Genomic DNA, 21,876 nt, shown 5'->3' with positions numbered 1-21,876 from the left:
CCCCCCCCATGTCTGAGTACCTCCTGGTTTTCCGTGTAGACTTGACCATGGAAGCCTGAGCTGACTTGGAACTAATCCTCGTCCTTGAGGGTTCCCAGGCTGTGGGGTGAAGAGCATGTGAACTGAAAATGAAACACAGTGTAACAGCAGCTGTGGAAAGAGTAAATTAATCACAGAAGTCTTGGTATCGGGTGCCTACCAGGTAGCAGGCATCAGCAAAGGTGTTAACTCCTCATGCCCTGGGGGTGGGTATCATGTCTCCACTGACAGGTGAAGTGAGCACAGCTCATGCAAAGTGCGGCTGACTCGAGGTCACACAGCTATTATAGAAATGGTGGACGGGAATTTTCACCTCAGACTATCTATCTGATGGTTAGATTTCTCTGAGGGTGCTACTCAGTCAAGTTAGCTTGGAAAGCAAAAATCAAGTGTAATAGAAAGTACCCCTGGCAAACCCTCAGAGACACGAGGCTGGGGACTGATACTCAGTCTTCTAGCGAGTCCAGCACAGCTTGGCTTCCCTGTGGCCCAGAGCAGGTTCCTCTTCCTTCCACAGAGGACACTGGCTGGGGCAGCATTTGATCATAATATCACCTAATGCCAGTGTGTATCAGGAGTTGCTGCGAGCCCTTCACAGGTGTTAAGCTCATTTTATCTCTCAACAAATGTATGAGGATCTTACGCCCACTTTGGAGGTAAAGAGCCAGGCACAGAGGAGTCCGCAACTGGTCCAGGGTTACACAGCTAGGAAGCGTGCAGCGGAGTCTGAATTTAGGCTGGTCCGGTCTGCCAAATCCCTCATCCTTTCCCACTATACTGCAAGTTTTTTTTCCAGCTTCTCTTTAAAGATGTGTCCTTAGGTAGCTGTGAGATGAGGGGCCTACGGGGACTGAGCCTCAGAGAGCAGATTCTGCCTCCATCTCATAACACAGCGTGTGTGCCAATTGGGCCACGTGGCCCTTATTTATTTTCTTTCTCTCTTTTTGTCTTTCTTTCTGTATTTTTTTCTTTTGTCTGAAGAGCATGTTAAACTTGCATAAGCTGTAACTTTAGTGTGATCAAACTGTCAAAGAGGCCCAAAGAGACAGGGAAGTGAAAGCAAGTACCTCTCTTCCTGCAGTGGTCAGGGAAGGCTTCTGGGAGGAGGTGGCATTAAAGGCATAAAGGGCCAGGCAAGGTGGTGCACACCTGTAATCCCACCACTTTGGGAGGCCGAGGCAGGAGGATCACAAGGCCAGGAGTTCGAGACCAGCCTGGCCAATATGGTGAAACCCCATCTCTGCTAAAAATACAAAAATTCGCTGGGCATGGTGGCGGGTGCCTGTAGTCCCAGCTGCTTGGGAGGCTGAGGCAGGAGAATCGCTTAAACCTAGGAGGCGGAGGCTGCAGTAAGCTGAGATCACACCACTGCACTCCAGCCTGGGCGACAGAGCAAGGCTCCATTTCAAAAAAAAAGGCATGAAGGGTGAATAAGAGTTTAAACAGCATGCAAGGGAGGGAGAGGTTCTCCAGGCAAGGAGAAGAGTGAAGGTATAGGTGAGAAGAGATTGTTTTGGGGGGACTCTAAGTCCTTCCAGGTGGCTGTGTGAGCTGGGCAGGAGGTGAGGTGGGGTGGCAGACAGGGCCTTTGAATACCTCACTAAGGAAGCCGGACTTCATATTAAAAGCAGTGCCATCAATGTGTGGACAGTGGGCTCCTTGGGGATTTCTGAGCGCCACATTGTAGCCCAAGACAGGGAAACTGAGGCCTTGCAAGGCTCAATGTCAGCCTGTCCCACTCAATGCCCCAAGGCTCTTCCATGCTGACCGAGCACTTACCTAAATGCTCTTATTCTCAGGTCTGGCTGATGGAAGGGCTCAGTCTGGCAGGTCCCTCTGGAAGGGCATCTACTGGGGGACGGAGACAGGGTTGACAGAAAATACGGGATACCTATGCCCAGTTACATTTGCACTTCAGACAAACAGCAAGTAATATTTATATCCCAAATATTGCACGATGTATACTAAACGTAGTGATTATTTTTATGAAATTGAAATGTAATTGGGGGTCCTGTATTTTTATTTGTGAAATCTGTCCCATCTAGGTGGAGGGGAACAGGTCACTTCCCAAATACAATTGAAACGCCTGAGTATTAGTCAACGCCCCATTAGGGAATCAGAGATACAGAGCCTTTATGAGTCATCTAGAACAAGGGATTCTGCTTCTAGTGTGGATCTGGAAGGCCCATGGGTCGGCTGGACCAGCAGGAGGAAGGAAGAGCTGCCACGGACAAGAGTAAGGACAAACGGAAACGTGTGTCTGTCTGCCACCCCCACCCATGTCACTGCCACAGGGACCTGCAGGAGAACCTGCAGCCTTCCCTCAGAGAGGCTTCATAACCATGGTTACAAAGGAAGGGCCCTGGGGGGTATGGAACCTGCACCCCAGTTCTGCCCTGGTCTGGAACTTTGGGTAAGTTACTAGTAATAGCCAACTTCTCCATGCCTTGATTTCCTCTCACATAAAATGTATACAAAAACTCCTACCTCCCTGAGAGAGGTGCGGAGAAGATCCAGTGGGAATGAGCCCAGCTGACACTTTCCAAGCAGCCGATTAATGATAGTTACTAGCGACGTCAAAGAGTTGCTATCCATTCATTTTCTATTAAAAAAAAAAAAAAAAAAGGTCACTTGTTTTAGAATCCCAGCACTTTGGGAGACCAAGGGGGTTGGGTGGATCACCTGAGGTCAGGAGTTCAAGACCAGCCTGGCCAACATGGTGAAACCCCATCTCTACTAAAAAAACAAAAATTGGCCATATGTGCTGGTGTGCGCCTATAATCCCAGCAACTTGGGAGGCTGAGGTGGGAGAATTGCTTGAATCGGGGAGGCAGAGGTTGCTGTGAGTCAAGATCATGCCGCTGCACTCTAGCCTGGGTGACAGAGCGAGACTCTGTCTAAACAAAACAAAACAGGCCAGGCTCGGTGGCTCATGCCTGTAATCCTAGCACTTTGGGAGGCTGAGGCGGGTGGATCACCTGAGGTTGGGAGTTCAAGACCAGCCTGACCAACATGGAGAAAACACATCTCTGCTAAAAATACAAAATTAGCCAGGAGTCACATGCCTGTAATCCCAGCTACTCGGGAGCCTGAGGCAGGAGACTCACTTGAACCTGGGAGGCAGAGGTTGCGGTGAGCCAAGATTGCACCACTGCATTCCAGCCTGGGCAACAAGAGTGAAACTCTGTTTTTTAAAAAAATTCTTATTATTCTTTTCATCTTATAAGAAATTTGGCAAAGAGCACTGATTGGAAATTGACTTGGACTTTAACTATAACATAGTTTCCCTTGTTTCAAAAAGTTTGTCCACAGGAGCAAAACTCTGTCTCAAAGAAAACAAAACAAAACAAAACAAAAACAAAAGATAAGATATTAAGAAGCAGTATGTTTCCAAATCCTCTGGTGATTAAGTAACTCACCAGGTAAGTCTTAGAAAGATAACATAAACCTTCTTCAAAAGCATCTCCAAATGCCAAAGTGAAAATCAGATACCGTGCACAAGCCGGTTATGAATCTCTGAAATCTTAGCCACCCTTCCCCCAAATAAATGGAATAAATAAGCTCTAAGTGATGGGAAATAACAAAATTCTGCTTTAGCACTGTTGCAGACACAGTGACTGCTGATTAAAAGAAAACACTTCCTTTAAAAAGGCCACTTATGAAAAGGAAACCCCCATAGCAAAAGCTGGCATGAATAGGGGTCAGGCAGCAGGTGGTGGCCACAACCAGGGGGCATTGATCAGATGTGAGATGGGGAGGGCCAGTGGGCTCCAGAGGGGCTGAAGGGCAGAGGTCCCAGAGGACAGCGGCTCCCATCCTTCCCGCTGCTCAGAGTGGTGGGGAGAAGGGTTTCCTGTAACGTCATGGCCTGTTTTCACCGCTTGTTTTCATGGCCATCTCAATGCCCTGGCTTGTTTTCAGGCTGAACAGGAAAAAAAAAAAAAAAGAAAAAAAAGAGCCCAATTCCTTGTATTTGGAAGAATAGGGGTAAATTGGCCCTCTTCAGGGTGCTGGAAGCCTCTCTCTGCCTCCTGCTGGAAAAAGAGGCCCCCGGGCAGTCTTTTTAGCCACTTAGCCTGGTTCTGAGGTTTTCTTCTTAACAACTTGTAATTCCAGATAGCAGCAAGAAACACAAGTGCACTGGAGACCAGGCCCATGCCAGAGGCGGAGGGGTTGGGCAGAGTGTTCCCAGGAGCACAGCAGGAGGAGAAAGTTCCAGGGTAGAAACTGGAACTCCTCATGTTGGACACGAGTGGAATGGAGGCAATGTGGCCATCTGGATATGATAAAAAAACGTTGACCCCTTTGGTCCAAGCATCTCACATCTGGGGATATCTATGCAATAATGTTTAAGACAAAACTGTTTGCAAGTTGGGAAAAAATAGAAATGGTCCAGCTCTCCATCAATTGGGAATTCGTTAATTAAATTATTATGGTGACATCTGTCCCTGGCAACTTGTTTCTTCTTTTCCTTCAACTCCGTCTTCCCCGTCAGCTGGTCCTGTGGGCTCTGCCAGCGAGGAATGTTCCAGGCTGGAGGCTGCATCCCTGGTCCCTGCCACCACTGCCTCTTGCCTGTGCCTCTGGATTCTGTAGCTTGACAAACTTCCTTATTCCTCCACTCATGCCTCTCCGATCCATTCCTACAGAGCTGCAGAACCCCGGGTTCAGGGACTTCACATGTCTCTCAGGATAAAATCCACACGTGCTGCCTCATCGGGCCCTGGCCTGACTCTCCTACCTGATTTCAAAGATGCTCATTCTCGACTTCCAGTTGAATCTCCACGCTTGAGCTTAGTCAGCCTCTCAGCCTTTGCCCTGGTTGCTCCCTCTGCCTGGACTGCTCCATGCTCCTCCCTCCTCTTCCTGCCGGTGTCGGTATAAATGCCATATCCCCAGGGGCTTCACACACTGTCTGTAAATTGTCTTCCCTCTCCCAGCCCATGTCTCTTCATCACTTTGTCCATCTTTTCTTTTTCCTTTTTTATTTTTTTGAGACAGAGCCTTACTCTGTCACCCAGGCTGGAGAGCTGTGGTGAGATCTCGGCTCACTGTAACCTCTGCCTCCCAGGTTTAAACAATCCTCGTGCCTCGGCCTCCCAAGTAGCTGGTATCACAGGTGTGCGTCATCACACCTGGCTAGCTTTTTTTTTTTTTTTTTGTATTTTTGGTAGAGATGTAGTTTCTCTACTGAAAACTCATGCTGGTCTTGAACGCCTGGCCTCAAATGATCTGCCCACCTCAGCCTCCCAAATTTCGAGGATTGCAGGCATGAGCCACGGTGCCTGGCCCCATCTTATTTTCTTCGTAGGACTCAGCATAAGGTGAAATGCTCTCGGCTATTTATTCACGAATTTGTCAATTATCCCTCCCACCAGAACTCAGAGCCAGGACTGAGTGTGTTGTGAGCCCTTGCCTGGTGTATGGGAGCTGCTTGCTGTACACATTTGGTGAATGAATGAATGAATATAAGAACATTATGGAGCTGCTTGTAACAATGAGGTAGACCTGTATGTCTCACTTGGAAAGGTGTCTTAAATGTATAAAGTAGATATAAATCCACTTATGAAAACCCAGAAATTAATCAAGTCTATGGAATTAGAGTAGTGACTAGTTTTTGAGGGCTCACTATCATCTGGGCACAGTTTTAACCACTTTTACATTTATTGTCTTGGCTCATTTAATCTTCACAGCAACTTTCTGGATAGGTACAGTTTTTGGCACCATCTACAGAGGAAGGTGCTGACACAGAGAGGTTAAGAAACTTGCTTAAGGTCACACAGCCAGGAAATGGAGGAGCCAGGAAATAAATTTATAGGGTCTGACTTCTGAAAGAATATTCACTAAATGGTGTAGAGTATTTATTTCAGGGGTGCAGAGGGCCTGAGGTAAGATTCTGGAGGCCGTGGGATATTAGGGGAGATGTCCGGACGTCAATTCTATTTCTTCAGTACTGTGTGATCTTGGGTAAGTCATCTGCCTCTCTGTGCTCACCTGGGAACCAGAGGCGATGATGCAGGGCTACCGAGAGACATAAATTGGATAATGTACCCCCGGAGCCCAGCTTGGGAGGCCCCCCATCAACGATGGGAATGTTTGGTGGAGCAGGTCTGCCCTTCAAGGCCTAAAAGCCCGGTCCCGGTTCCTCGCGCCAGGGTCACGCGGCGGTGTGGTGGGGGAACAGGGTCTGGTGGCTTGGTTTGACGCAGTGTCCTCCCTCAAGACCCCGGTGCTCCCAGCTGTCGCCCACGCTGCTGCTCCGCCCTGCTCTGGACCGCGACTGCCTGGGATGGGCGTCAGGGCCAGGGGAATGCGCAGGGGTCATTTTTGGAAGAGCTCAGCTCCAGGCGCCAGGTGCCAAGAGCAGGGCGGATGACTTCAAAGGTCCTTTGCGGCATGTCCTGAAAGATGAGCCCTTGCAGCTCGCTCTGCCCCCGCAGAACACACAGCTTGAAAGGGAAATGGAGCTGGGAGCAGGTGGCTCAGGAATTTGGTGCACGCTGGGGAGGCGGCTCATTTGGGCACAAATACGCGAGGAGGGCGTGGCCTCCGCACACTCTAGGTTAGTATTGCGCGTTTCGGTCCGGGGCAAGCTCTCCTTCTGAGCATTCATCTCTGACCACATTTCGCATTTATTTTTCTGATTATTTCATGATCCCTTTCCTTCCCGACAAGGGCCTGGGATTTGTCTGTTGCTCTTGGTGTCTACAGTTCGGCCTGCAGTAGAGGCGTGAATATTTCCCTAATGAATGCGTTTTCCTCTTCCACCAGTTTCACCACATCGGAAAGGCCCCGGGATTTATTTAATCCTGCCTCTAGCACTAGCCAGTTGAGTCATCTTGGACTTCGCTGTTCAGGCTATAGGCTCAGATCCTGTCTGGATTGGAACACAGGCTCTGCCTCTTACTAGTTGCGTCACTTTGGAAAGTTGTTTCACTTCTCTGTGCCTCAATTTCCTCATCTGGGAAATGGGGCACTCGGTGCCAATGTCACAGACTGATTGTGAGGGGTAAAGGGCTTAACACGTAGGAAGCACAATTAGGATGGCACATAGTAAAGTCTAGATAAATATTAACTCGTATTTATTATTTATTTTAAAATCAACTTTATTAAAGTATTAACTTCCAAACAACAAAACGCACTCATTTTAAGTACAGAGTTTGATGAGTTTTGACCAATATATACACCCACGTAAGCACCACCTCAATCAAGATAAGCATTTCCAGGCCCCCGGAAGTTCCCTTTGTCCCTTTTAGTCAATTCCTTCTCTTTCCCCCAGCACCTGAGAGATGAGTTTTGCTGGTTCTCGAGCTTTCCATGAGGCTGGGAGTATTGGTTCATGCCTGTAATCCCAGCACCTTGGGAAACTGAGGCAGGAGGATCATTTGCGCCCAGGAATTCAAGACCAGCCTGGACAACATAGGGAGACCCAGTCTCTACACAACTTTTTAAAAAAATTAGCTGGCTTGTTGGCATGCACCTGTTGTCCCAGCTACTTGGAGGCTGATGCAGGAAGATCACTTGAGCTCAGTTTGAGACCAGCCTAGGCAACATAGGGAGACCCTGTCTCTTCAAAAAAAAAATTTTTTTTTAAATTAGCCAGGCGTAATGCACTGCACTAACAAATCACACTCAAGAAATGCTCTCTCCTACCTCCTCTCCTTCTTCCCCTTAAAGAGGCCCTTCCACAGGTATTGGGAGGCAGTAGTCTAAAGGTCAAGGGCATGGTGGAGTCGATGGGGGAGAAACCACTGTGTTTATAAAGCAGGTTGTTATTTTTTCATTCTTTGCCTTGTGTCCTTTCCCCTACTTCCCTCTTTCGAGGGTAATTAAAATGCAAACTGGCACTCCCTTGGAGGAGACAGCTGAAGATTTAACTGCCCCAAGAAAAATATTCCAGCAAAAGGTCCTGTAGTAATGGCAACTCTCAGCCTGGCTACCCAAGTGCCTTTGCATCTGGCACAAAACATTAGCGATAATGCGTTAATATGCATGTGCACAGGGTCCATTTACTGGCATAGGGGGAGCCATGGCAGAATCCAGCCGACAGCCTTCGTCAGGCTGCAGCCTTCTCATCATTAAACTCTCACCCGGCCTCGTTCTGGAGACAGGTCTGTGGCCCAGATCCATGCGACCGGCTGCCGCACCAGCTGATCTTGCCCAGAGAGGGCCCGCGCGGGCAGAAGGCCCGTGTTGCTGGGAACGGCACCTTTTACCACGAGGGCGTGGCCTGTTGTCCTTGAAGCAGAGCCAGGAGGACATGTCTGTTGAGAGGCTGAGTCCCGCCAGCTCCCAAAGTTGAGCCATTGACCAGCCGCGCTACGGTTGTGCAATTTCAGGGTAGAGACAGATTTTTGCAATCTTTTATCCTGTTTTCTAAGTATAGCCCCAGTTTCTCCAGAAGAGGAACCAAAGGCTTAGACAAGGGTCATTGGCTCCTTTCCTGTTGGGGATCATGCGTCATTTTTTTAAAAAGGTGATTGCCCTGAACCCAGGATCATGATGAAAGACAGAGAAACTTCAGTGGGAAAAGTCAGATGTACAGAGGTTTGCATCTAGCTCCAAACCTGCCAGCTGGAGACTCTCGGTTCTCCTGAAGTGTCGACCAGACTCCGACTTTTCAGCTCTTTTCCTTCCCCTCTGCTCTCTGCCCTCCCCCAGTCCCTCTCCCCCTTTCTTCTTTCCCACCCATCCACCCATCCATGCTCCCCTGCATCAATCCGCCATCCATTCGTCCTCCCTCCTTCCCATCCATCCATCCTCTCATCCTCCTTCTCATCACTCCGTCTATCCTCCCATCCTTCTAATGTTTCTGGGGTGCCTCCTATGGGCTTAGCATAGGTGTTCCACTGATGAGTGAATCAACACCCTACTTGCCCTGAGGCGGCACCTAGGGCAGTAGAGGAGAGGGATGTTAGCCAAGTAATCACAAGGCCAATGTATAATGACAAATTGTGAGGAGGGCTCCAAAGAAGTGCTGGACACGGTTACTCTGGAAGTGTTGACAAGGGAGCTTAGCCCAGTCTCTGGATTAGAGAATAAGCAGGAAAGATCCAGGGAGTGTTCCAGGCAGAAGGAGTAGCCCAGGCAAGGGTCCTGTGGTTCAGTTTAGAAGCTGTCAGGAGGCCGGTGTTGCCCCTGCAGGGAGTGATGGAGAGAGCTGTGTGAGTCTGGCTGCAGAGCTCAGCAGGGGCCAGCGCACACAGGGAAGGCTGGCCTCTGCCAGGCGCTGGCTCCTTTGAACTCCTTTGCACTGGCTCCTTTGGACTTATCTGGCTTCTTCTTATTTTTTAGATCTCAGTTCAGGGATTTCCTCTTCAAGAAGCATTTTCTGCCCTGTGCAGGCTGAATGAAGCCAGCATACTTTCCTTTAATGAGACAAAGTATCCAAAATTTGGAAATAAGGCAAAAGAAGGTGATGCTTTATTTCGTTGCCATACTGGGGCATGGTTTAAAAGCCCTGCTGAAGGATTAGTTAGTTCTGTAGAAGACTATGCCTGAGTTTTTCGTATTTGATTAAGGCCCAGATGAGGGCTAATTTGTAGATTTTTGTCTGGTAGAGGTACAAATGGCTTCTGTATGGCAGAAAAAATAACTCCAAATATGTGGCTTTATTGCCTTGTAGAATGTTAACCAGATTGATCTCCAACCTGAAGATATTATTCTCACCCTCCTTTTTCAAAGCCTTGAAATGCCCATTTACTCTTGGAGCCAGCTTCCCCCCTTCCCACCCCCGCTGGCTCACTCATTAGCGCGTTAATTCTGCACATGCCTGTCATGTTTGCCACGCCCTTCTCAGCAGCACTCATCCCGGCACTGGGATTGCCAGTGGCTCTGGCTCCCTCGTATATGAGCTCATCTGAGTGTGGTCCATTTTTTGTCAACATTGTGTCCTCAGAATTTTGCACAGGGCCATGTTCTGGTAGGAGATTGAGAAATAATTACTGGTTGAATGATCTTGAACTTAATTCTTCACCCCTCTGAGCTTCAATTTTCTTCTCTGTGAAATTGACATTATGACACCCATCTGTAAAGAATGTGAAGGTTCCATGAAATAAAGAATTCAGGTGTCCAGGGTCCAGTCTGGTACATGGTGGGCTTTAGTCTCCATTATCCTATGGGTTGGATCCCAAAGGTAGAACGTGAAGTTCTCGTTTGGGAGCTCATGTCTGGTCGGGAGGACACCAAGTCATGGGGGTGGGGTGGGGGGGGAGTGGGGCCAGGGAATGACTCACTGTGGGGTAAAGGAAGTCAGAGGAGGTGCTCTCTAGTATTTCATGGGAGGGGAAGATCAGCCTGGCCAGAGAGTCCCGTAGGGGCTGGGGAGGAGCAGGAAATGTTCTTAAACAGGTCAGGTAGTGGCTTAAGGCAGAGGACTCTGAAAACCAAGCTGGGGGGTTGGACACTGTCCCCCAAAGATTGGTAAGAGGGACCTGTCTCAGGCTAATGAGGAAGAGAGGGACTTGATAGTTATTTGTCAGAAGAGAAGACCTACCATTGCAGAGCTGCTCTGCTGACCTGGCCTGACGTGTGAGTGTGTGGGTATCAACGTGTGTGAGTGTGAATGTGTGTGTGTTTTTGTGCATATGTCGTCTGTTGTCTGCACCACACTGCTGCAAAGAGTCTTAAATCTACTTTCTCATCGAACCCTCACCAGAACCCCTGCCAATATCCCTGTTTCACAGGTGACAAAGCAGAGGTTCAGCAGTGAAACTGTTTGCCCAAGGTCAGAGGGCAAGGACGCCGGGGTGAAGTTGTATCTGATGGCTGTGGTGGAGGAGGAGGAAGAGTGACGGAGGGAATCTGAGGGGATGATAACCTTGTGCTGTTTGGCGTCTTTGCTTTCACTGTTCTGTGTGCTATTTTAGTCACAGGCCTGTTCGTCTTTCAAATGAACTCAGTGACGCTCCTTGGGCCCCTCACTGGGGCCAGCCCCTGGGTTGGGTTCAGGGACCAAAGATAAGGTGTTGACACTATCTTTAAAAAACAAATTGGGGCAGGCACCAAAGGTTGTGGGGGACAAGGCGGGGCATCCATCTTTTAAAAAAGTGGAGGTATAACTTATGTACAGGGAGATGCACACATCTTTATTATGCAGCTGGAAGAGTTTTTACAAATGCGACTCCCCAGATAACTACAACTCGGGAAGACCATAGGAAATGTGCCACCCCGGGCTTCTCCTGGTCCTCCCTCCAATGGTGGCCGCTCTTCTGATCTCTGTTGCCAAGGTTTTGGCTGTTTTTGAACATTGGGAGCACGTCTTCTTAAAAAGCATCTTCAATGTCATAATCTTGTATTCAGAAAAGAAACCAGGAGCCTGGTCAGGCACAGTGAAGAGGGTGGTGAAGGGGGGTGGTGTCAAGGATCCCAGCAGTGGCAGGCTCAAGGGTGCCTCGGCTGGCTGGTGAGCAGGCGGGCAGCCATACCATGCTGATGTTCTGAAGCTTTGGTGGTGAGGCGATGTGGTGTTTCCTGGCTACTGACAGTGCCCAGTGTATCCTGAACATTATCTGTGCCCCCCACGTTCTCTCCAGTGGCCCCCAACCCCTATCATGCCCATTCAGTGCTGGACTGGACCACACCCACAGTGGTGGCACTTCCCGGATGGCGACCTTGGAGCAAAACGCTTAATCTCTCTGTGTTTCCATTTTTTTGTTAAATGGGGAATAATCATAGTACCTAACTCAGGTTTGTTAAGAGAATAAAGTGAATTGATTGTAATAAATACTTGTCCGGAGTTTAGAAGAGTGTTTAATATGTAGTATGTGCTTATGCCAAAATTAAATAAACCTTCATCAAAACTTGGCTGTTGGAAATGTGCTAGAAGGCACATGGGCTTTTACAGTAGGGCATTCGACTCTTGGGGTTGGAGACTGGTGGAGATTTTCCTGATTATCATGTAAAATGGGCAGAGGCTTCAGGTGGAAGGCAGGGGCCTCCGGCCTGGTTCTCATGGAGGAAGGGAGTCTTAGCATTCTCCTTTGCACCAGGAGGAACCCCAAGGAGGTGCCCAATAAATGCCAAATGCTTGACTGATTTCCTGGCGGGCTGGAAAAGGTCCACTTAGCTCCCATCAACTTTAATTTCGCCTGCCAACCTCCAGCCCTGGAGATTTGGGCCGTGGAGAAGCGAGGCCCAGGTGCTGCATAAAATACATCCCTCAAGTCTCCTTGCCTGGACACGCAGTCCATCACCCCCCACCTTCCTGGAGAATGGAAGGCATTTCCCCACCCACTCGGTCTGGATTCATGCCTTGAACACCCCATTCCTGCAAGCGATGCACATATTTCACGGGTTGCTCCCGGAGGGAGGCGAACAGCTGAACTGAGGCCACAGGCCAGGAACTTGCTGAGCTGTCTGTTACAGCCAAGGTCTTGGCCTGAGGGGAAGGTGACCTCTCTGAGTCCCGCAGGGGGCTCCCTGACCGAGATGGTCCCTGATCACATGGACCAGGCCTAGGGTGTAGGGATGATCCCCAGGGGGCTTGTGGATGTGAGTTCGAGTCTCAGCTTGACTAAAGACTCACTGTGTGAGACTGGCCATGCCACATGCACTTCCAGAAACTTATCTTTCCTTCTTTGCAAAATGGGCACAACCACAGCGATCTGATCCCCACGAGAATTAAATGAGGCAGTAAGCACAGTGAGGGGAGGAAGAGTAGGAATCCCTGGCTTCACACTGCTCTGCCATGGGACATTGGAGAAATGACTTCTCCATGTCTCAGTTTCCTCATCTGTAAAACACAGAGAACAAGAGTTCCTCCCTCACATGGTGGTTGAGAGAATGAAAGAGTTATAACTGTGAATCACCACACTTGTCATAGCTGTTATTAGCTGTCACGGTGGTTAGTTTTGCAGTCAGTGCTCAATATGCGATGTATTGATTATTAACCTAGTGGTTAAGCATCAGGCACTGCAGTCATACAGTTGGAGTCTGAGGCTCAGTAACATTGCTCATTCGCTGTGTGACCTTGTATAAGTGGCACCCACTCTGTGCCATCTATAAAATGGAGTCAATAACATGATTGTCCTTGAGTCACAAGGTTTAAAAGAGGTCATCAAAGGGTTGACACATAGTAACCACTATTAACATATTAATGCCTTAACTTTATTACATAATTACCACTAATATCATTAATGATCTAATGGAGGGAAAGGAAACTAACATTTATTGAGCACCCATTATAAACCAGCACTTGACATAAGTCACCTGGCAAGGATATTACAGGACAAGCATTCGATTTCTGCATTTGGTGGGGGAGGAAAATGAGGCCCCAGGAGGGAGAGCCAGGTGTCCGAGATCCCATCAGTGGGGAGAGGCCACAAGCCTCAGCTATGCAGGGTCAGGGCAGGAAGGAAAGACGCAAGCCTCAGTGAGGACCTGCCCGGTGCCAAGCATGCGCTCGGTGCTCCCAACCTCCTTGAATCCCACAGTCACCCTGGCAGGGGTTACTCCTGCCCCACTGTGCAGAAGTGGGGTCCAAGTCTCAAAGAGGTGCTGTTTGAATTCCCACAGCTACAAAGCAGCAAAGCCAGGATCCAAACTCAGTTGTCTGTCTGGAATTTTGTCTCAACCTTACGCCGACTCCTTCTGAGCCAGGGGAAACAGATCATATGTCCTTAAGACATAAGTGGAGGCTCAAATGCTGTAGGCTGTTTCCAAGCCCTGGGGTCCATTCAATCCTCTTCCAGGCTTTGGTGGGAAGGCGGGCAGCCCTGAGGAGGCCCAGGGACACACTCACAAAGACAAGAATACTGAACACCGGAAGGACTCATTATTACCCAGAAATCTTTATTACAAAAATATTTTGCAAGCCAAAAAGTTTAAGTTGCAACTATATACAAAATGGGGCCTGTTTCCTTCCCAGCAGTCTTAAAATAAACTCCTGAAACCATGCTCCTTCCGCAGGCTTGGTTCGACCTCTTCCTTTTTCTGGGGTTCGATATACAAGGTATATGGAGTCTCTCCAGGTTGCCAGGCTAAAGCTAAAGCTATACATCTTCCTTGACCTTGTTCCCTTATTTCCCCCTCCAAGAATTAAAATACAAGAAAATGACAATGGCACCAAGAAAACATTCTTTTAATATACTGAATGTGTGTGTGTGCACACGTATATGTGCCGTCTCTGGGTAGAAGAGAGGGAGGCGAAGGTTTATAAGCCAATCTTTTGGAATTTGGAAATAGCCCGAGCCAGGTGGCTGGGCCACTGTGGCTCCCAGATGCCACATAGGAGCTCTGGCCAAAGCTGCCCACATGGTTTGTTGGCTCAGCTGATTTCTGGATGCCATCATTGAAATCACCATGTGACCATCCCCCAGAGAGCTGGGTGTGCTGAGGTCCTGCAGTTCCACCTGTAGGACCTCCAGGAATGGGCAGGAGGGCTCAGCTTCTCGCTTTTACAGCCTGAGCCAGAAATCCCTTGGGCATCCCAAGGCCAGGAGTCGTGAACATTAGAGTTACAGTGAAGGCTAAATAAATAGGGCTTGCGACCTCTGCTCGCCCTGGGCCTGGCCAGGCCCTCACACCCGATCGGAAGGTTGGGGATTAAAGGGTAACTGGGTCACACCCTCTGGCCAACCTTCTGGGACAGAAGGGGAATCGGCCCAAGCGTCATAGCTGTACCACCACCCTGGGTGTCTTCAATTTATTCCAGTTTGATTCCAGTAGGGTTTGAGAGCAGAAATGGAAGATTTCTCCTTCAAGGATCAGCTCAGAAAGCCAGGAAGGGGGCAGTCACCAAAGGGGTAGGATAGACGGCCAGGACCACTATCCCTACCCTCTACGTGTCCCTAAAGTGCTTGTGAGAGGTGGTGGGGAGGGGTGTCATCTTCACTATCCCCACTTTACAAATGAGTAGACTGAGGCATTAGGTTTCAAAAAGACTGCACTGTCAAGAGGCAGCCCTCAGCAGCCCTGGGCAGGCTGGACTTACCGCAGTGGGGTTACAGAAGGCTGCAGTACCAGCTGTGTGGCTCGGCTAAGAACGTGGCCAAGTCAGTCCCAGCCAGAAGGCTGTGTCTCCAGGGAGCGGCCGACCTGATCCTTCTTGCCCTTTCTCGGGGCTCTGCGACTTGGAGGAACTCAGTCTTCGCTGTAAGAAAAATCCCTCCAGACAACAAACTGTTAAACCTCAGACTTCACAAGACCCAACCATGGACTTCAACACATGACAGAGAGCCAAGATCACGTTGCTGTTGTTTTAAGAAAAAAAAAAAAAAAACAAAACAAAACACCACAGATCAAGTTTTCTAACACCTCAGTTTCAAGATTGCACGTTTCACATTTCTCAGTAATTTACAGGCGTCCACAGCGAGATGTTGCTTAGTGCTAGCTTGGAGGGGCAAGCTCAGGTCTAGAAGGGAGAGGTGGGTCCGGGTGGAGCGACGCAGCTGGGCCCCAGGGAGTCTTGGAGGGACCCGAGGAAGCGAAGGGTTTTGTCTTTAGTCCTTTGGGTGGGGGGTCCCCTCCTCCTCCAGGACTCATGGCTTTTTAGCCTAGGGATGGGGGAGGCCAGGACTGTTGGCAGTAACCTCACCAAGTCTGGATATGGGTTCCAGAGTTTTTTCCAAGCCTCTCCATGGAAGGGGCAGTTTGATCTAAAGGGGAAATCTTCCCCCACAAGCCCCAGTTGGGTGGTGGTGGTGGTGGTGGAGGTCGGGGGAGGTGGGATTTTCTCCTCCCCACCCTGGAAGATCAGGCTTCGGAGCATTGGGGAGGCAGTCAAGGGTCTTCAAGACCCACGTGGTGATGGATGGAGGCACAAGAGTTCTTGGACCCCAGGCAGCTCTGGCCACTTCCCAGGTCGGTTCCCTGGCTGGTTTGGCAACATCAGCCTGGAGGTGTGTGGCAATGTGTGTAGAGAGGGCCGTGGCTGTCCTGGAAGTGCTGGACAGCCAAGGGGGGTGGGGAGAGAAGAGCCACCCTGGCCCCCGGGTCCCAGAGCCTGCACCATCCCAGCCCTCCGGGAACTGGGTTGGCTGTCCTCATCACGGCGGCTCCCTGTAGGACAAGAAAGCGCGTGGAGATGGGTGCTAGAGCCGACCATGGTCCCATTCACTTCCTCGGGACCTGGACGCTGGCGTACTCCGAGAAGGATGGCTCGGGCTTGGGGGCCGGCTGCTTGGGGGTCCGGTTGAGGTGGACCATGTCCAGGTCGGCGTAGGTGAGGGTGTCCTCCGACGCGGGCTGCGGGCTGGTCTGAATGCTGGCGTACTCCGTGTGGTTGTTGGGCTCCGCGGCCAGGGGAGCAGGCTTCTTCCCCTTGGGCAGGTTCAGGTCCGCATATGTGATATCATTTGTGTCCTGGATCTAAAAGACCCAAAGAGAAAGTCATGAGAACGTCATTCTAGAGCCCCCGGCCTGCTCACCCAAACTGAATACCAAGTCTGGATGCTTCTGGGTCCGCTTGGCCCATACTGGCTCAGCGGGAAGTTATGTTCCCCTCGTCTCTTGCCATCGTTACTTGCCTCCAGCCTCGCGCCTTCCCATCCACCCTCCTCCTCACCCCATCTGAAGAGTCCTTCTGACCCACAGTGTGGTCCCCTCACAGCCCTGCCTCAGTGTCCCCTCCTCCCGCTCCCGCCTCCTCCCAGCCTGGATCACCTGCAGTCTTTGCCCATTTCCCATGTTCGTCCCTCAGCCTAGGGTGTCTGTCCTGCTTCTCCTTGTAGCAAATCCCAGTCCACCCTGTAAATTTCAGATGAAGCATGGCTCATCCCAAGACACTTCCTGGCCCTCCCTTCTTCTGGCAGGGTCCAGGTTCCTTCTTTGTGCTTCCTCAGCCCGTGTTTGTTTTCCATCACAGCACCTACCGCCCAGGACCATGTCTGTTTGGGGACCTGAGTAGGTGCTGATGGTGGTGTGGGTGGTGAGATTCATTCATTTATTCCACAAATATTCACTGGGCATTTGTTATGATTCAGAAACCAAGGCTGGCACAGAAGTCTGATCCATACTGAATAAATGAATAAATGAGTGGATGGCAATAATTTTACCTTCACCCAAGGCAAAGCTGGGGACAGGGAGACAGAGAACAGGGACAGTGTAAGAAGGAGATCACCAGTTAGTGAAGCAGAAAGGTTCTGAGTCAGAAAGCCTGGGTTCGGTTCCTGGTTCTAGCTCAGGGACCTTGGGCAATTCACTTAACCTCTCGGAGCCTCAGTTTCCCCATGCATAAAGAAGGGATGACAACAGTGTCTACTGCCAGGGTTGCTGTGAGGATGGAATGAGAGTATCCAGGTAAAGCATTTAGAACAGAGCCTGGTACCTATTGAGCATCTGTCTTCAATACATGTTTGTAATCATTAACCACTTAGCAAACTTGGATACCTCCCATGTGCTAATCCTATCCACCTGCCACTGCCGCCTCAAAATCACCCATCATGAATGATAAACTTTGCTTCCTCTGTGATTGGCACCTATGTGACAGAACAGACTAGAGCTACCACCAACCAGCACAACTCCTAGTTGGTGCACGGTACTAACTAATGGCCGATTTCAGTTCTCAGGGCTTACCAGCACCACACGACCACACAGATCACCCCATCCATGCTCATTACAACCCTGCTTGGGAAGGATTATCTGTTCCACTTTAGTGAATAGTGTCTCGGCTGAAGACACTGAGACGGAGGAAGGTTAAATAAAGTAGACAAAGTTGTCCGGCTGGCAAAGAACCAAAGTGCATTGGACTCTACTGTGCTCTTAGCACACAGCTCCTCTGTCCCGAGCCCTGCCTGCTCTCACTCGCTTCTGTCTGGGAAACCCACGTTGACAGTGTGCAACTCCCGCCCTGGCCAGAGCTGGCACCAGGCACTGGAATCGCAGGCCCTCTGCCAACTGGGCTGTGGCTGTCTGGCTCACTGTCTAGGGCGTGGCACACAGTGGGTACCCAGTAAGTCTCTGCTGATGTGAATTTCCTGCATGTCTCCATGACCTCTTCTTCTCACCATCATCTTTTCCCCCAGAAGATTCCAGGAGGAAGTCCAGAAATAAAATCACTGGGAGAAGGTCTTTCTCATGACTGGAAATTGTTTTGTTTTTCCTAATGGCAACCCAAGCTCATGTCCAGGGCTGTGGGGGACCCCAGGGGTCACAAGGGCAGGGCCAAGGCATTTTGGTCTACAAATGCTACGCCTTTCACCAGCCCGACTCCTTCCACAGATTACATCTAAAACGATGACAACTGCCTTGGAAATGTCAAGGACAGCTGGTGCACTCTCGTTCCGGGTTCAGAGCAGGGCCTGTCTTGTTACAAGATGCTGAGGAGCCCTCTGCCTTCAAGGTCTGACAGCATCAGCTGGTGATAAGCGGGGCTAGGTTTCTCAGAAACCATGTTGCCTGCAAAATCGTCTCAGCAATGTTGACCAGAAGCTTGCAGCTTGAGCAAGTGTGCCCTTGCGTGAGGTAATTAATGACATGAGGTCTTTCTATCAGCAAAGGCGGAAGAGGCCCTGGCAGGCTGGGCTGTGCAGTTATAGCATAGAAAGCCCAGCTGCGAGGAGGAGCGGGCAGTGAGCTGGGGGTGGCGCTCCTGGTAGAGGGACTGGCCTGGGCAAAGGCACAGAGGTGGGGAGGGCACGATCCACACTAAGGGAGCTGCAGCCTGACTCCAGTGCACCATTTTCACAGGACGAATTGTGCATGGTACCCCTGGGGAGCTGTGCAATGGGCAGCACTGAGTCAGGAGGCTGCAACAGCCGCTCTTGGCTGCAGTAGAGAGAAGGAATATGCACAGGACATGGGGAAACTAGGAATGTAAGATGCTCCACCCTCCGCCCTACAAGGAATCTTAATTTAGAACCAGATCTGCAATGCTGGTAGATGTGAAGCAACCACACCATGGAGTTTCCCAGGAAGGGCATCTCACCAAGGATCGTACCTGGGTTATTTCTCTGGCATTCTTCTCGGGCTCATGCAACCTAAAAAGGAAAGAGACACACAGATAAAAATACCTTCACTATCTCAAGTGCTCACGCAAATTGAGAAGAATAACATTTAGGCTCCACTTCCTATATGGGTTGAGGACATGGATGAAGGACTCATAACAGAAATACAACTGCATATCAAATGTTTGGGCAAAGGGGTCAATCTCACTACAAAGGAATTCTAAACAAAGCACTATCTTTTTTTTTTTTTTTTTTTAACATACTCTATTGGCGAGGATCTTTAAAAATTATAGTACTTGGTGCTGGGGAAGCTATGGTGAAATTAACTGGAGCTTTCATTCATTGCTGGTGGGAGAGGCGAACCAGTACAATCCTTTTGGGAAGCAGCTGGCAAAATCAAGAGCTTGGAAGATGTCCTCATCCTTTGACTCATAATTGCACTCTTTTTGGGGGAATTCAAAATATAGAAAAAGCTTTCAACACAAAGGCATTTGTCAAGGGCTGGAGGCGGGAGGAGGTTTGTATCTTAGGGCTTTGCCAGTTGGGACTGGTTAGGGAAATTAGGATAAATCCACAGATAAAGATTTAAAAGGTTTATGAGGAAGTTTTTTTTTTTTCTTTTAAAATTACAAATGCTTACATTAAAATGATAAGTGAAAAAGGAAAATTCTCGGCGGGATTATCTCAATTATGAAAAATGTGTGGATAACACTGAAAGGAAACATAGCAAAATGCAAACTGCAGTGGTCTTTGCATGATATTTTTTTTTCTCCTTTTCAGTTTCCCATATTCTCCAAATGTTCTGAATTATAAACATCTATGTATCATCATTAAAGGAAGAAAAGAAAAAGACTGAGATGTCCAAGTTAATCAAAGAAGTTGTTCGTGCGCTTGCTTCTGTAATTGGAGGCCGAGGCTTGACTCACTGGAGGGTCACGGTCAAGGTGACGAGCCAACCACGGCCAGTGGCTCAGCAGAAGTTGTGTCAATTCTCAAGCCGGCAACTCCGGGGATGTTAGCATGGATAATGTCAGAAATGAGCAGTGGGGCTTGGCAGCAGGTTTATTAATGGATTTGGCATGACTGCTTGGCTGCAAAAGCAGTTCTGGTCCCACGTGACCACAGAAACAACCCTCCAGGAGCAGGGGCACGTCTGCTGGGGAAGACCATGCAGGTCTCTCCCTACCCTACTGGCCTCCAGCCCTCCTGGAGCTCCCCACTGGCTGGCTGGTTCAAGTCCAACTCTTCGCCCTGCTCAGAGTCCCGTGTGGTCTGGCATGCTGCCTCCAGGCTAATTTCACTGCCCTGCACTCATGTGCCCACTCATGTACCCACTTATCTATCCATCACATATTTCGGCGGAGGGGGGCAGTATTTGATGTTATGTATTTCATGCTTCAATAGCAGCCTTAAAGGACTCCCTTGATCATTTTTCCTCTTGGTTGACTTTTGTGTCTCCGTCAAGACTCAACGATGGTGACACCTTGTGATGGCCTTGCTGACAGTGCTGGGCTGGCTGCTCGTCCCAGACCCCACCTCCTTGCTCTGCTCTATCCCATACCTGGCTTCATTTTATTTAGTCGGCAGCTGCACCACATCCCTGATTAACTTTCCAGCTTGTCTGGTAACCTGTCGCCTCCTGGACCATGAGCTTCACATTAGGAGGGACTAGGCCAGTCTCATTCACTGCTGAAGCTCCAGCACCAAGGACTGGGCTGGCACGTTGTCAACAGTCCACATGTATTTGTGGAATGAATGAATGAACTTTCTCACTGGCTTTTAAGTGCCATGAGACCAGGGTTGGGCCGTTTCTGCTCCCCTTTGCAACCCCCAGCTCAAGGCTTGGCACTGAGCTGGGCTCAGTCCAGATGAATAAATGAAACTCAGGGAAGCCCTAAATATTCCAAGAATAAACGCAGTGAATGTCTGATGAGTGAACAAATGGCTGATCGAATGAACCCCAGTGCCCAATTAAGGGAGCAGAGACACATTTTTCTCTCGTCTGAGCTGAGGAAGATTACAGACAGTGTTCTGTCTGTACATTCCTAACCTAGGGAGTTAGAGAGAGCCAATCCCTCCACCAGCCCTGCAACCTGAAGAACACTTTGAGCTGAAAGTGGTGGCCTCCCGGCTTGCAGCCTCCCTGAGGTACTCAGCTGTTACTCACACCAACCTCCTCTGCAAAGTGTCTGATCCCAGCAAGCCAGAGCCGAAGCCGGCTGCTGCATGGGAAACCACCATTAGCACTCACTAGCTATTGCTTTGGTTTAGAGAGATGAAAGGGAGCAAGTGATCTCATGGCTCCCTTGATAGGCTCATGCTGGAAAAATAAAAAACAGGCAGAAAACGGTTGGTTTCTCTGGGGAAGAAGAAATAGCAAGAAGCATGGGAACAGTGATGAAGGCACCAGCTTTAGTGCAAGAGATGTCGAGGCTGAAGTCATCATTCCGGCCCTTCCTAGCTGAAGGACCTTGGGAATGTCACATGACTTCTCTCAGCCTCGGTTTCCTCGACCATAGGATAGGGAACAGTAAGAACCTTCTAGAACAGAGGTTCTCAAAGTGTGGCTTGGGAACAACAGCATCACCACCACCTGAGAACTTGTGGAAATAGAAATTCTCAATCAGGGACTTTGGGGGTGGGGCCCGGTAATGTGTGTTTTAACAAGTCCTTTGGGGATTCTGTAACATACTCAAGTTTGAAAATCATTGTTTTATAAAATAAGGATAGTGATAAATCATGGGGCTTCTGCAAGAGTTAAAATCACAAGTGGGCTAATATACGTAAAGGCATAAACAGTGCCAGGAGCACAGTAAGCACTCAATAAATGGTAGCTGCTACTGCTGTTGTTATTATTATTGACAATGCCCTTTTCTTTCAAAAACTCATTGTCTAACTAGGGAGGTAAGACACATAAAAAATAATGACAACGACGACAACAACAACAACAAGA

General features: G+C 49.4%; 1 protein-coding gene and 1 long non-coding RNA gene across 4 annotated transcripts in view; both read right to left on the bottom strand.

Annotated features, from left to right (window-relative positions):
- The window catches only part of LOC108294027, a 19,896-nt gene extending 13,365 nt beyond the window's left edge, over positions 1-6,531 (bottom strand). The window contains exons 1-2 of the long non-coding RNA XR_001820886.1: positions 6,091-6,531; positions 1,819-1,887 (exon numbers count right to left, since the gene is read on the bottom strand). This is a non-coding gene — a long non-coding RNA (uncharacterized LOC108294027). The remainder of the gene's footprint in view (positions 1-1,818; positions 1,888-6,090) is intronic.
- A 7,278-nt stretch (positions 6,532-13,809) lies between these two features.
- Positions 13,810-21,876, bottom strand: part of LOC108293999 (tyrosine-protein phosphatase non-receptor type substrate 1) — a 44,141-nt gene continuing 36,074 nt past the window's right edge. For 2 of the 3 annotated variants that reach the window (XM_017515709.2, XM_037733698.1), the window contains exons 8-9: positions 18,905-18,956; positions 13,810-16,347 (exon numbers count right to left, since the gene is read on the bottom strand). In XM_017515709.2, the coding sequence (XP_017371198.1) occupies positions 16,093-16,347; positions 18,905-18,956 (307 nt within the window). In that variant the 3' untranslated portion in view covers positions 13,810-16,092. The remainder of the gene's footprint in view (positions 16,348-18,904; positions 18,957-21,876) is intronic. The other variant, XM_017515727.2, reaches the window with a different exon arrangement.

This window comes from Cebus imitator, unplaced genomic scaffold (genome assembly GCF_001604975.1).
Source record: "Cebus imitator isolate Cc_AM_T3 unplaced genomic scaffold, Cebus_imitator-1.0 Scaffold18, whole genome shotgun sequence".
NCBI classification, from domain to species: Eukaryota; Metazoa; Chordata; class Mammalia; order Primates; family Cebidae; genus Cebus; species Cebus imitator.
The sequence above is the reverse complement of the archived record's forward strand: the minus strand, read 5'-3'. Positions and strand labels throughout refer to the sequence as shown.